Genomic DNA, 14,553 nt, shown 5'->3' on the forward strand with positions numbered 1-14,553 from the left:
CCTCGGGAGCAGCCGGGGATCAGCGTGTTGCTCAAGGTCACTTCTAAAACAGAGATATGTATGCATACTGACAGTGTAACCACTGGGCGGCCCTGCTGTGGCAAGGACTCGGCTGGATTAACAACACAAAAATCTTATTTGATTAACTAATCTGATTAATACATGTGTAGCAAAAGAGTGCCTTTAAGGAGTATGGCAGGCTCTTTTTATTATTCATATTATATTGAATTGAGAAGAGCATGGCGTTGGACACGAGTCCGCTCCATCTTTTACTCATTCTTAAATTGCCGAGTTCAGCAGCTTCTCAGCAAACCTGCTTTGTCCTAAATGCTGAGTTTGTTCACCAAGTTTATAAGGAATAACATGAATACATGTATTGTGAAACTTGATTGAAGTGTGGGTTGATTCATTTGAGTAATTAGAATTGAACGTTTTGTTTCAACAATTTAGGCAGCCTTTTAGACACAATCAGACCCACTCTGTGATTTACATTTATATTTTTCATTGCCTTTTAGATACATTCTTAAGCAAAGCCTTTCATTGGGACTTTGAAACAGAAACAAATCTATAACACAAACATGAATTACATTTGAGTATATATGAGTCTTTATGTCTAAAAAAAGAGTAATAATGCAGCTGGTGTGAATAAACAGTTTCAATGAGGAGCTTTATTTTGAGCCTCTGACAGAATCCAAGAAGGGACAAAATGATTCCGAACAATGGCTGTTTTATTTGTAATGCTGATCTGAATACACGTTGTCCTGAATTATCTTCTTGAACAACTCCACACAGCTCAGAGGACACATTGCTCCTGGATGCTCTGGTGGGATTTGTTTATCTATTTTTTAGATATGGCTTCCAAGTAGCCTCCTGGCATTATCTTTGCATGATCTCTGCTCTCCATAAAGCATGAAGATCACACAAACTGCAGCATCCAACGTGGACTCGTGGACTCGCGGGGAGAATTTCCTGTGTTTCAAGGTAACAACAGGAATATTTCTTTAATGCCATTTCGGTTGTTTACCTGTAAAATCTGGATGTTGATAAAAACGCTATTTAAGCAATTATAATGGCGTTATTAAGGCAACACTCCCGTGAGCTGACTCCGCTCCGTACACCAGCCGGTCCCCGCCGGGGCGGTGCGAGCGATCCGGTCCGGGTGTTCCGGCCGCCCGGTCCTCTCCACTGAACTCCAACCCCCGCGCTCTCTATCAGCATCTCATTCCTGTTTCAATATGTCTCAAGATGGCGGCCAATGCAGGATCGATGTTTCAATATTGGAAGCGCTTTGACTTACAACAACTACAGGTCAGTTTAACCCTCGTCTAACCCGCCGCCGCGCTACCCGCCTCGGCCGTCTCGTCGCCCTTCGGCCGCTGTGTTTTGTGTTTTTTTTCCGGCGGTCGTCTCGTAGGTGTTTCGGAGGAGAATTCAAGACCTCTTCCTCGCATTGATGAAAGTGGCTCTCTCGCTGATCAGAAATTGATCCTCTTTGTTCAATTCAACATCGATCGGACACCGCAACCGGGCAAGCCGGGGCGACGCCGCGGGGATGCGCCGAAATAACAACAAAACGGCCGGGCTCCGGCGAAAGGCGCTCGGTTAGCTGCCTTTATTGCGTGTTGTTCAACTTTTACCGGAGCGCGTAGCCGTAGTTAGCCCGACGCTTAGCCGCCGTAAGGTCGGATAATTTGGGGGAGAAAAAAAATAAGTGCGACTCATTATACGGTGGCGCTGTGGTGACACCGACCGTTGAGACGGGCAGCGCAGACACGCGCAGCGCCGCTTTCGCTCCTGTTTTTTCTGCCTTTTATTCGTCGGGTTTAGTAAGTTTTGGTGGAACGCGAATGAAAACATTGGAGACGTTATCGGCTAACGGTTTGTGGGCAGTTTATATCGAAGTCGTGTCCGCGATCACGGGTGATCAACTCGGCCTTTTCTCGGTTTTCTCCTGACTGCAATTATACACTGTGAAGGTTTTTTTTTCTTTCTTTCTTTTTTCTTTTTTTTTTTTTATACAGACATTGCCACGTCTGTGCAAGTGGACGGGACAGTGTTTATTGACGCGATGTAATTAAGTAGAAATGATAGTGGAAATACGAAAGATCGTGACCTTCGTTGATTACGACGAACTCCAGAAACGTCCCAGTCTCACGCACGCCGCTAATCCTCGTGCGTGCACGGAGGAGATCCAGTGCCCAGTGAAGGAAATATTAGGCCCATTCACTGTGTGAATATGGCCAGTGTATATTAGAGCGTGTTTGACCTATCGCAGGACACGCAGACAATGGCACTGTTGTGTTTCCCCGTGGCATTTAACGTGCATTGCTGAATTTCAAATGACAAATTATGAATATTAGACGTCGTGATTAACATAAGATTGCATTATGTAGGCCGGCCCGATTGTTCATACATCGGTTTGTACGTCGCACGGGCTTGGGGTTTAAACTTTTATTTAGGTCATGATGCCCCTATGACTGGGTAGACAAAAGGACAGTGAGCAAGTCTTCCCAGCGGGCTTTGTGTTGCACTTATGCCACATCATCAAGGCTTCACTTCTCCTATTTATTTGATCCCGTTTGGTCCTCCTACTCGTGCCCCCTTGTTCGGGCATTATGTAAAAGTAAAAAAAAAAAAAAGAAATTGAAACTGCTTTCTCTTTCCTCTGCTCACAATCTATCTCACACCTCCTTCCTGCCTCCCCCCCGCCGTCTACCCCCCATCTCCCTCACCCCCTCGGATCCCTCACCCCCTCTCTCTCTCTTCTTTGGCCCTTCACCCTGCTCTCACCCGTTTTCGCCCCGTCTGAACTGTTGTGCGTGCGTGTGTGTGTGAGTGAGAATTTGTCTGAGATCGGTCTTTTTCGTGGATTTGACTGCCAGCGCGGACATGGAAGGCACTGCCAGCAGCTAGGACATGAAAAATGCAGCGCATAAGTTTGTGATAAGGCCCTGGGTAATTATGGCAAAGGCCCCTATCACAAGCGATTAGGCAGGACAGTGAATCTGAGCGTGTGCAAAAAGCCTGGCGGTTGGCAGGCCTGTCTGCAGGATAGGAATCGGTCGGAGCTTGTGTGTGTGTGTGTGTGTGTGTGTGTGTGTGTGTGTGTGTGTGTGTGTGTGTGTGTTGTGCGCACGCTCGCACAACTGCTCAGAACATTCACTGTCTATTATTGATGACATCTTATTTACTCTCCCTCCCACCGAGAGGCTCCTAGAGGAAAGCCTTCAGAGAAGAACCGGTTTGTCTTATCGGTTTGCTGAGGATAATGCCGGGTTAGTATGATATGATCACCATCTACACATGGCCGTGTCGGCCAATTGCCTTCTCATTTGCTTTCTCCTTGTGATCGAATGGACCGTGTAGGAATTGGTCCTTTGCGTGGGGGGAGCACGAGCAAAGTAATGTTTTCTTTTTTTTTTTTTTTTTGTTCCGTTTGATGATGAAAATCCAACCCAACCTAGATGTCTGTAGCTTTGAGCCATCGTAGCGTCTACTCCTCGGGCTCCGACTGCTGATGTTCATTAAAATCCTATTTGATCAGTGAGTCCCGATCGCTGTGTGAGAAACTAGCTAGGTGGTTGTTACAGGACAGAGAATGCTTTGAAACGGCACAGTGAGCTGTTAACTTGTCTTTTCTGCCTGCTCACCCCCCCACACCCCCACACCCCCACCACAGCCACTACAAACACAAACGGGTGCAACAGTGATGCTTTTAGCAAGGTCTCGCACACTTGCAAAATGGATCAGTGATTCAGAGATGATGGCAGGGCGACAGTGAATTACAGATGGAGGAGGTTTTAACGTCTGTAATCCCCAAGCCGTCCATTACAGAGTTGGGTTTCTTTAGAGGGGATCATCACTCTTCTCTCGCGTTGTTTTTTCTTTTTTTCTTTCCTTTCTTTTTTTTTTTTTTGACCCAGTCAAGCAGTTTGCTGGAACATTGTGTTTCTACTTGAGAGATTGCGCTTCATTACAGGCAGGCCTTTAAAAGATATGAGCAAATAGCTGAGCCTAAACCCTAGCCTATATTTTATATTTTCCGTTTAAGCTCTGGGAATTAAGAACAGACCTTTCTGCCGTACACAATTCCCAATTTAGGCCTAATAGCCTGCATCTCACCTCATAACATTTCCTGGAACAAAGCACCCGAGAGCCATTTTGGAAAAATAGTTCACTATGTTAGTACACAGCTATATGGTGACTCTAGACCTCGCTCTTGTTCACCACCTCCTAATGGGTACATTTTTTACAAAAAATGTTTTTTTCGTAACCCGAGCCTAGAGCTGTGGTCAGTGGCAACCTGAGTGGTTTAAATCTCTCAGCGAGTGGCCCGCTGTTGTCTGGAGGAGTTTTGGTGTTAATTTATGAGCTGGTTGTCTGAACTCACTGCTGGGATATTTTTACCCCTCTGTTGCTGCCCAGGCTGGGGGTGGGGGGGGGGGGGGGGAGCACAGAGGAAGGGGCATCACGTCATGCTTTTACTGTAGCCAACTGCTTCTCTGCCCGGTGACAAAACCTGGCATTGGGACTGAGGTTTCACTGTGTGTTGGTGGGTGGTGAGCGCCTAAGCATGAGTCAGAGTACGGGACGAGTGCATGTCAGGTCTTTGGTCGGCCCCCCGGTCCACTTTGGTCAGGGCTATGTCATCCCACTTTCTAAGACCTTCTAGTGTATCCTCGCGGACGCTGCACCCCCATACGACCCAGAGGAATGTGCAGCTCTGGAGAGGGAAAAAAAAATCCTTTCCATCATCTACCTTATCGGTGGCTAATTCTCACTGGAGGCCCCCCTTTCCCCAGCTCCTCAGCGATTTACTGGACGTCACAGTCAGGCTCAGTTTCCTGGCCCTCCCTCTGATTTTAGGAGCGCCTCGACTTCACGAAGTTTATCCAATTTAACGTAAAAAGTAAATACATTTTGCTCTCAAGTCGATACCAGAGTATGCATTTTTTCCCCCCCTTCATTGTAAAAATATATTTTTTGACCAATGTTATCTGATATTTGAACAAAAGATAATGAGCACATAACGGAATTCTAAAAGCAGGGCTATCCAAAGCGAGTCAGGGGCTCTTAATGCAGAAGTGTGTGAAAAAGGAAATGTTTTCTTTTATAAAAGCTGTGTAGCGGCTTCTGCTAAGCATAAAAATACTGCATCAGTGTGTCTTTGCTTTTGCAATTTTGCATTTTAGATTCAGCAACACTGAAAAATTAACCAGGCTGCATTTTATCTAGACCACCTGTATTTACGACAGTACGACTGATGCTATGAAATGATGAAATTCATAATAATTCATGCCATAATATTTATTATCATTTATTTACTGTGCAGGCCATTTTTTTGCCCCTAAGAAAAAAACATTTTAGTTTTTTTATTTATCCATAAACTACATCAAATACATTCAAATACTATATGCTGAGACATGACTGAGAAACTGAACCAACTGACACTGTGAAGACCGCCGAGCTTCTGTTTGTTGTAGTGACTTATGTCTTATTTTTACCATCAAACAAATCGTCACAACAGATTTCACTACAGACTTTCGGGCAAGTTTCATTTTCAGTCTTTCTTGCGGACAAATACATCACACTTAATGTGAACACCGTGATTTACCTTTTGCTAAAGTTTATCTAACTTTTGAACTTCTTTTGTTGAGATGTGTTTCAATACACAAGTTAATAAGCCCCAAAAGTTTAACGTGCCATATCTATCAATCGGCCCCAAAAATGATCGGCCAATGATGAGGAATTGATATGTATTATTCCATAAAGGATATTATACCCGATAAATGATTGGCTGATATTGCAAAGCCAAATTGCTTTTAAAGAATCCCCCTCTGATACAGGAGGCAGCGGCATCCAGCAGAAGAAGAATATTCAATCCTCTTTGCTGTCTCCATCTTATCCTCTCTTACCCTGAGGTGTGCATGAGCTACTGGAACTTCTTTTTTTTATTGTTTCTTCCTATGGGTGTAAGCCATGAGGAGCAGGTAATCAACGGTTATTGGTTTCTGCAGAAAGAAATCCGTAGACCCCCCCCCCCCCCCCTTCTCTCAGAACAACCAGTAACAAGAGCACAAGGGGCCGTTTCCACAGACCTATTTTCAAGTGGCAGGCATTATTTACAGACCCACTCGGAGTCTCTCTCACCTACGGCATCATAGAGTTTCAACGTATCTCATGACAGAAGCATCCATTATTCTGCTGATCGGTATTCCAGGAGAGAAAGAGAGCCCGGGCTTCAGTGACAGGACACTTCTCTCAAGGCTCACTCTGCTCAGGACTATACTGGCTGTTTCCACTCGTAAGTTTGAGGATAATGCCCACTTTAATTAAAAATCAAGCAAATACACATGAAAGCGAGTCTCCTAGGCCAATGCAATCTCGTAGAGTCTATTGTTCACCGTGTAATATTAAGCCTACGGTTTTCAGTAAACAACAATCTCTCATTGCTCGAGGGAAAAGGAGTCCGCTCTTGTCTATAGTTGATCAGTAAAGTAAGAAGGTGCAGCGCTGCGCTGGGCTCACATCTAGTCCCGTACAAAACACTCTGTTCTTGTTGCCTTTATTCTTGTCGTTTTGCTTCTCCACCACATGCATTGAGCCATCTCCCCTTCATCGAGGGGCTCTAGTTTAAAAGGCCAGCTTTTTATGAAATCGTCAATAAGTGTTGGTTTTCATAGGTATGTGGTCTACAAATAACAACTTTATTGGTCACTCAGTGTAATAAACTTAGGCTGCAGCTTTCCAGTATTGGAGCAGCAACTGAAGATTGTTTTCCTTTTTATTACTGATTAATCTGCAAATGATCTTCTCAATAATTTAGTCTATAAAACATCAGAAAATAAAAATAAGTCCAAAGATATTGAGTTTGCAAAGAAATAAAATGCGCAAACCAAGAAACTGGAACCCAATGACTTGTTATAAAGAGAACCAATTATCAAAATAGTTGCTGATCTATTTATTAAATGTTTCGGCAATACATTGTTTCCTTTCCTTTCCTGTATTATTCCATACTCGATACATTTTTCACACGCGGCACATGACGGTTAGGGTTAAGCGAGGAAACCTAAGAAATGTGTGGCGAGAATAACTGAGTAATGACAACTCTGGTGAAGAATTGACTGAAAGCAGTCGAAGAAACCTGAGCTTTTAAAACCCATTTGATTGGGTTGTTACGGTGCAGATTTCTGATGACCCAGCAAGTCAACGCTGGATGTGATTAGCGGTGTTTCTGTGGCGCTAAACAAGATGTTAACATGGGAATATAAACCGAGGCAGTGGACCAGAAAACGAAAATGGAGTCCCATTTCCACCAAGGCACCACGATGTGATCATTTGGACCAACTGCAGATGGCCACTCGCTGGGAGCTAGTGTTCGAAACCCGTTTGGCCGAGCGCTCCGCTGAGTCTGAAGCTAATGCAGAGCTTCATTTCGTCCGGCCGTCGCGTCGCTCCGCTCACACCTGCCGAAGTGTGTTTCAGTAGCGGGCACGCTGTGGCCTTCAGCGTCTGTGGCCAAGCTGCTGGTGAGCCAGTTGCCCTACCTAATTTTAGTGTTGTTTATCTCATGGTTATCAAGGAGTCTTGGCTAAATAAGGCCTGGTGTGCGGACCTCATCCCATGCTCCCAGTATCAGTGTCCCGTTAGATCGTTGACCACAGGTATTGAATTCTAATAAGCCTATTGGTGGGTCCTAATGGCCTGAGTATTGAGTTATGATATTTGCACGGGATGATGAAATGACCCTAGGATTGAATTATGATATTGGTGTGCTGGGGGCTAATGGTTCTTGGCATTGAATTATGATATTGGTGCACTTTGATGGGGTAGGGATTGAATTATGATCTGGCCGGCTATCTGCTAATAGCTCACTCCGTGTAATTTTCAATGTCAGTCATGGCTTCGGTTGCTGGATCCATCGTCGGCCTTCAGGCTCAACGCATTGGTCACGTCCGATGCTGAGCGGCCTTCACCTTTAGCCTCAGTTCTCCCTCCAAGTCCTGCTACTCTTTCTTTAATCCAGGAGTTTGGGATTGGCTACCGCAGGACTTCTAGAGTTCTGAGTGCATAATCAAGGATGAGCAGTTCATTGTTTAATCCGCTCATTCAGCCTTGAATTAAGGGGATGGAACCAACTGTCCCATGACGTGCCTCTACTTCTCAACAGGCAATCAGATTTCTCCTATTGCCTCATCGTGTTAATATAGGCCTTGTAGTGGTTAGAAGGGTAACAGGATGAGATGTTTAATGATTTCATTTGTGCTGATTAAGCATTTTTTTCACCATTTTCGTGTTCTAAGGCGTCACAGTGTTGGAATGGTAATGGCTCTTTCTGTAAGCGTCCGCACCTTCGCAGTGTTTACGTTGAGATCATTCCCATTTTGGTAGTTTTGAAGCAACCAATGGTGTGATGGTTCCGCTGCCAGCTCACAGAGTAAATGGGCGGCCTGCTTCTGTGTCAGTCCTCCAAAAATAACACCGGCTGCTGGCTGGGCTGAGCAGAAAACTACCACCGATTAATAATGATTCAACTAGCCTTTATGCACAAGTTTGTGCTTCACTAATTGTTCTTTATTCACTGCTTCCGTTTCACGTCGGGAACTTCGCAGAGCTCCGTTGAAGTGTTGTTGTGTAGTTTATGTGGTGCAACTATTTATGGAAATACTCCTTGTCTTATTTAGGTGTAATTGAATCAGCATAGCATTTTAAACCGTAGTAGGAGTCAGATGAGAGGTTTTTTAACCTTATCGACACCGTCTTTGCCGTATTCAAGATGGGTGAACGTAGCCTTGGTCTGTGTCTACCAAAACATTAGACGTTCTATAAAACTAAAAGTGCTGTATGTGTTAAATTCATTGGATGTCCTCAGACGATACCCTGACCTTTGCCTGACATTTGACCTCAGCAGCTGTCAGACTGGAGCCAGGGTTCAGAGGCGGTTTGACCCCACAAACCTCAGTGTGACCTGGGCTGTCTGACTGGTCTAACCTTTTAGAGCCGGCAGATGATGACTTTACCATCTGTCTCGTCTTTAACGGGTTCGGGCTACTTGAACTTGAACTTGTTTGGACGTTAAAAAAACCATCGATCCCACAGTTAGCCCAAGTGGTATCGCCATGCCTACGTATTTATTTAATTTTAAATGGTGAACAAATGCAAGGTCAGAGTTTCTTTCAAACTCTAGCCTTTGTTTACTTATTTATGAATAAACAGAGCGCTGTAAAAGCTGTAACTGGACTCTTCACCCTGCCGTTTGGGCTTTAGAAGTGAGAGTTGTCTTCTCGAGGAAAGGGGAACGGCGGGGGGAAGGGAATATGTGTTTAGTCGACACAGGCTCATCCGCTGACTGCTGTCTGACCCGGAGTTCAGCAGTATAGTTATTAATAGGCCCAGAGGCCTCAACTTCCAGGAGGCCCTCTGACCAGCTCCAGATGTGGAATGAGAGGACAATTGTACGTTAGCCGATCCATGTTTCACATGAAGCAGAAAGTAGGGAGATAGGCATTTGGGGAGACTGATAAAGAGGGAGGGAGGGAGGAAGGGAGGGACAGGAGACCTTTCCACTGCAAGAGCCTATTTTGTGAGTCTTTGTTTTCGTGTGTGTGTGTGTTTTTTTCCGTTTATTACACTCTCTGCCCTCAGACCAAAAGACCATAAAAACGTATGGCATCACCATGGTGACCATAATAACTACCTATAAAACAGCGTGTAAACTGTGAAATAAGACAAACAGAGCAGAACAGCCCTGACGGGCTGGCTGGCTAACTGAATGGCTGCCTTCCGCCATAAAACTATTTGAGAGCCAGACTGAAGGAATGCCTTGGAGGCTGCTGTGGCTGTCACGACACATGAAAGGATTAGGCTCTGTGTTTTATCTCCTCTTTATCTGATGGTAATGGATAAGCTGAGTGTAGCCTATCATCTGACGCTTGGGCCGGGGGTTTGATGTTTTTAGTAGGGTGACGGTTTGTTGAGTTGACCGCTCTGGTCTATTGATTGCTGTTTGATGGTTTTGATATGTAGGCTGTGTGGAACAGGTCAAGTCTTTTATGCAGTGGAGGCTCCAAATAGCTTTTAGCTGTCCTTCACTCCTCCCATTACTCCAGTGGTTCGTTTGATGTTCGGATCAATCAATAGAAAGAGCCTGAGCCCTTACACATGCTCCATCCTACTTCCCACTTAGCTCAATTCCTCTCCCTCCATTGTGCCGGCTTTTATATCACATTCTCTCAACACAGACTAACTGATACAATTACCAGCCATTACGTAGCCTAATGTACGCTAATTATTCTGTCATTACTGTAAGGATTAGCTATGCTCGTTCTCTTCTTTCTCGCCGTGTTTCTAGGCCTTTTCCTCGTCGTGCAAGCAGAGCAGAAAAGCTCTTACTCATAAAGGCTGAGTAAGACTTCGCCCCAGGACATGCTCTGTTGACGCTGATCGTATAGACCACGGGTGTCAAACCCAGTCAGGGGGGGCTGGGCCGTGCGAGAGAGTAGTGACAGCATGTGTTGGACACATTAAACGAGTCTAGATGTATCTAACCTAATGGGGCATTTTCAGACATGCTTTTGATTAACACGGAGAAGTCAACATGCTGCTTTTATAGGCTGTGGCACAACGCCTGCTGATGTGTCATCATCAGGCGTCTAGAAAATTACTTGATAAAGCAGATAGACGGCTAAATTAAAATGTGGAAAAGGGCGCCATGCAGAGCGGGGGGGGGAGGGGGGGATTTAATGTCATATGAACGATGCAGTTCTTTTCCCACTGGCCTCTCGCCGTACCAATAGCATGAAGCTGCTAGTAGTCCTTAAACGGAACTCTAAATGAATTACAACAAATCAGATAGGCTAACGAATTGAGAGCAGATCACATCTAAACTGAATTGGAGCAACTTTGAGCACAGCTCCGTTATCGAGTTATGGACTTTTGAGGCCAAAAGAGACTAAAGCTGGCACACGAATGTAGGGCGATGCGCGGATGTCTGCGACATCGCCACGCTGCACCTGTGACCCGGCCATTACCCACGGCTCCTGATCCACGGTTACCTGCATGCGCATTTGGTGTCTTACAAACCCACGACGGCGATGTCAATTGCTTTGCCAGAGTCCTTGAGAGCCGGGCTTGTGTGCGCGCTACGGGGCCCCCCCGAGAGCCCCACTCTTCTTCCAGACTTGATTAAACCCCATCGGCTCTCCCCGCGATCGCAGTTCCCCGTTTTCTCGTCCGTATCTGTGCACTCATCCCCTCCCCAATCTCCTCTCACTGGCACAGAATGGCGTCCTGGCAGAATGAAGGCATTAATTCCGGGATGAGAGGTGTGATACTCTTTCTCTCTCTGGTTCTCTCTATCCGTGCTCTGTTTGTACTGCGTGGCCTTTATCGGAGCTGAAACAGCCCACTACCCTCTGATCCTATCTCGGATCTCAATATCCTAGCCGTTCCACCCTGTAAACGCAGGGATGAAAAATCTTGCCCTTTCACCAATGCATTACACCGGCATATCGCCATACGCCTCTCCTCCCATTGCACCCTCTAAACCACTCACCCTTTGTGACACGGGCCCCCAGCTAAATTCCAGCTCTGCAAAATGAGACCAAGTGAGCTGCACTTCCTCCTCGCCAGAAACCATCTTAGTCTCATTATATTCGTATTTAGGCTCCGGCCCGGCCTCTCAAACCCCTTGTCAGACAACAGGTCGGGCAAAAATAATGGCTGAGCTCTCGGAAGGCTTCGGGAGAGTTGAGGCTTGGATGTCGGGAAGATAAAACAACAAGCAGTCTCTCAGCAGAGAAACACAGATCAATACAAACGAGGCTGTGGTGTAAAAAGCCTGTTTTTGATCCTGGCTTGCGTCAGCGCCGGTGAGGTGAATCTTGACAGCTCCTGTGCTGTTGGTAGATATGGATCTGTGTTCAAAAAAAGGTACAAAACGCTCAGGGACCACAAGCGCCTTGTTGGGCTGTGCAGAGTGGTGGGCTGACCTACCCCCCCCCCGAACCGCTTGGCACACAAACGCAACGGTGTTTTTAGACCTCGGTTGTCACACTGAAACTATTGTGTTCACTCGCGGTTAACTAAACTTTGCGGGCTTCGACTTCAGTGTGTGTGAGAGGGGAAAAAGCAACAGCAGAGGTGGAGATTCAGGGGGGATATGACTCGCGTCTCCAAACCCGCGTGGTTTTGCCGGAGGAAAAAAACAACAAAGAAAAAACCCGGCATCTGCCGCACACATTTTAAAGTTCCGCCACGGCGATGTCAAAAGGTAGGACCGGCAGCAGGCAGCAGGCATCGCGGCGTCTTATCTGTGCCGCCCCTGTGCTGTGTTTCGAGGGGGCGTGTGCCTGTGATCTCTGATCATGTATCGCAGTTGTAGCGAGCGTGGCTGTCGCTTCTGGCTGAGCCGCCAGCCCACGGCTCCACCCCCCTCCGCACAGTAGGTGCGGCATATAGAGCAGTCAGCCACAGAGGAGGAGGCACGCTGCGAGGCGAGAAGAGGGGGGGGGGGTTTCAGAGGTAGGCCACGTAGATTTCAGATAAGGCATCTCTCCCGACGCCTTTTCACTGTTTACTATCACAACCACATGACAAACTCAGACATGTCAGAGATATAAAGGAAAGATTAGCGACCGCACCGGCGAGACAGAAAACTTTGTCTCTTCAACATCTGTGCCATGTTGTCACTAAATAAAAAAGCAAGCTTTTCACTTTGTAATGTGCGCAGAAAAGTTTGTTTTTTTGGGGGGTGGATGCTATAGTTACAATAGTGTTCCAGAGAAGAAGCAAATGTGTTTCTGTCCTTCCCTCCCTGCGCCTGGCACGAATTCAAGAGTGCTCCTCCATCAGATGAATGTGTACAACATGCGGCGAATGAGGAGCAGTTCACCTACATTGTGTTTGGACTAAAGGAGTAGTGGCAGACGGCTTGGCATGTGTGACTGCTGGCGAGGTGTAAACAGAGCGTTTCCACCGGTCCCCGTCCCAATTATCCCTCAGAGGATGAGGTCCGAAGCAAACCCATGTGTGGTGTTCTCCCCTGCGCGTGCACCCCCCCCTCTCCCCCCGGTCACCGTGGCGGGCACAGGCGGCAGCTGCAGATTGACTTCACACTGTGTACATAACAATAACTTTGTTGTCATTCCACCAGCCGATCCGTCTCGGCGGCGGCGGAGCGCGAGGGGCCGAAAGGAATTCCGTGGAAGTTTTGATACCTCAATTAAAGTGCGTCTGTCTCCTGTTATCTCATTTAGCCGGTAGTCAATATGATTGGCGTAATCAGACATGCCTGATTGGCGCCTCCTATTTAATTAATCAGCCTCACTGTATCATCACCTGTGGCTCATTAGAGTAATTAGAGCAAATTAGTGAGATAGAAGTCCTCTCTCCGCCAGCAGACGGGTGGAAGGGATTTCATTAGGGGAGATGGAGACACACAAACACGCCGTGGGTCTGATGACCAGTGGGAGTGAGACGTATTTACCCGTGACTTTTATCAGCGATTTACATTATTTCCACAGTTGTGGGGCGGCAGAAATGGTTCTTTCCATTTGGCCCGGCCTCCCCTCCTCGCCGCAAACACGGCTCCCCCCTGCCAAATTTCACTGGACGAACATGTTAGCAGACTTTCTCTCCTTTTTTTTTTGTTCATTTTTTCTGAAACAGAGTTCAAAAGAATGTGGAAAGACTGGGCTCCCCAAGTCAGTACAGCGGCCTGTCTGTGCATCCATGTGAGAGCACACGCGCGTGGAGCAGCGTGCGGGGGGGGGGGCTTCTTGGCCAAGTCGGTGTTGAAGTCTCTCTAGGGAGTGTTGGCAATCTGTTCCAATCGTCTTTACAGCTGACCAGACGACCAAATGAACCAGGACAGGGACTGCTGCTGTGGGCCAGTCCAGCCGAGCCAAGCGGGGCTGTTGGAGCAATCACACAGACATTACAGCCCACTTAATGCTCCCCTGCACACCCCCCATGTTCCATCCTCTGACGCCGCGCTCCTAACCGGCCATGGCCGCGTTTAAAAATAGCGCTCGAACGTACGCGATAAACTAACTAAATGAACTGATTCACCAGTCAATTGAAGAGTCGTCGGATCTGAAAAAAGTGAATCCCTTTTCAAAGTCGACGCCAAGGAGAGCCGAAGAGTTTGACCTCCAGAGGCCGAGCCCCGAAGGCCCGAGCACGCAGCCCGGCTCTTCATGCGTGTTGTTCGGCGCTCCGCAGTGCTCTTCAGGCGTTAGATTGAAGCACCAACCCAAGCGCTGGTATTTGCACTCAGCAATTAATTATGTCCTCTCCTTACATTAGTCATGCATTGGGAAATATGGACTCCCTTTACTCTCTTTATTAGTTTCTGGGCTTCTTGTCCAACGTGTTTATTTGTGCCGTTTATCAAACAAGCGTGATGTCAGTCATTGATGTGAAACGGGATAGAAAGAATATCCCAGTGGTATGCCAGATGGCAGAGACCCTGTAGAGCAGCCTTGCCTAAAGTTAACAGCCCCCCCCAAATACAATTTCGGAGCTTGATGGAGCTAACAGAATAGCAGAGTT

General features: G+C 46.7%; 1 protein-coding gene across 4 annotated transcripts in view; it reads left to right on the forward strand.

The window, feature by feature from the left end:
* Window positions 1-1,137: 1,137 nt before the first annotated feature.
* cux1a (cut-like homeobox 1a) overlaps window positions 1,138-14,553 on the forward strand; it is a 51,562-nt gene continuing 38,146 nt past the window's right edge. For all 4 annotated transcript variants that reach the window (XM_078098319.1, XM_078098320.1, XM_078098321.1 and 1 more), the window contains exon 1: window positions 1,138-1,308. In XM_078098319.1, the coding sequence (XP_077954445.1) occupies window positions 1,246-1,308 (63 nt within the window). In that variant the 5' untranslated portion in view covers window positions 1,138-1,245. The remainder of the gene's footprint in view (window positions 1,309-14,553) is intronic.

Source organism: Gasterosteus aculeatus, chromosome 1, assembly GCF_964276395.1.
Source record: "Gasterosteus aculeatus chromosome 1, fGasAcu3.hap1.1, whole genome shotgun sequence".
In the NCBI taxonomy this organism is placed as follows: Eukaryota; Metazoa; Chordata; class Actinopteri; order Perciformes; family Gasterosteidae; genus Gasterosteus; species Gasterosteus aculeatus.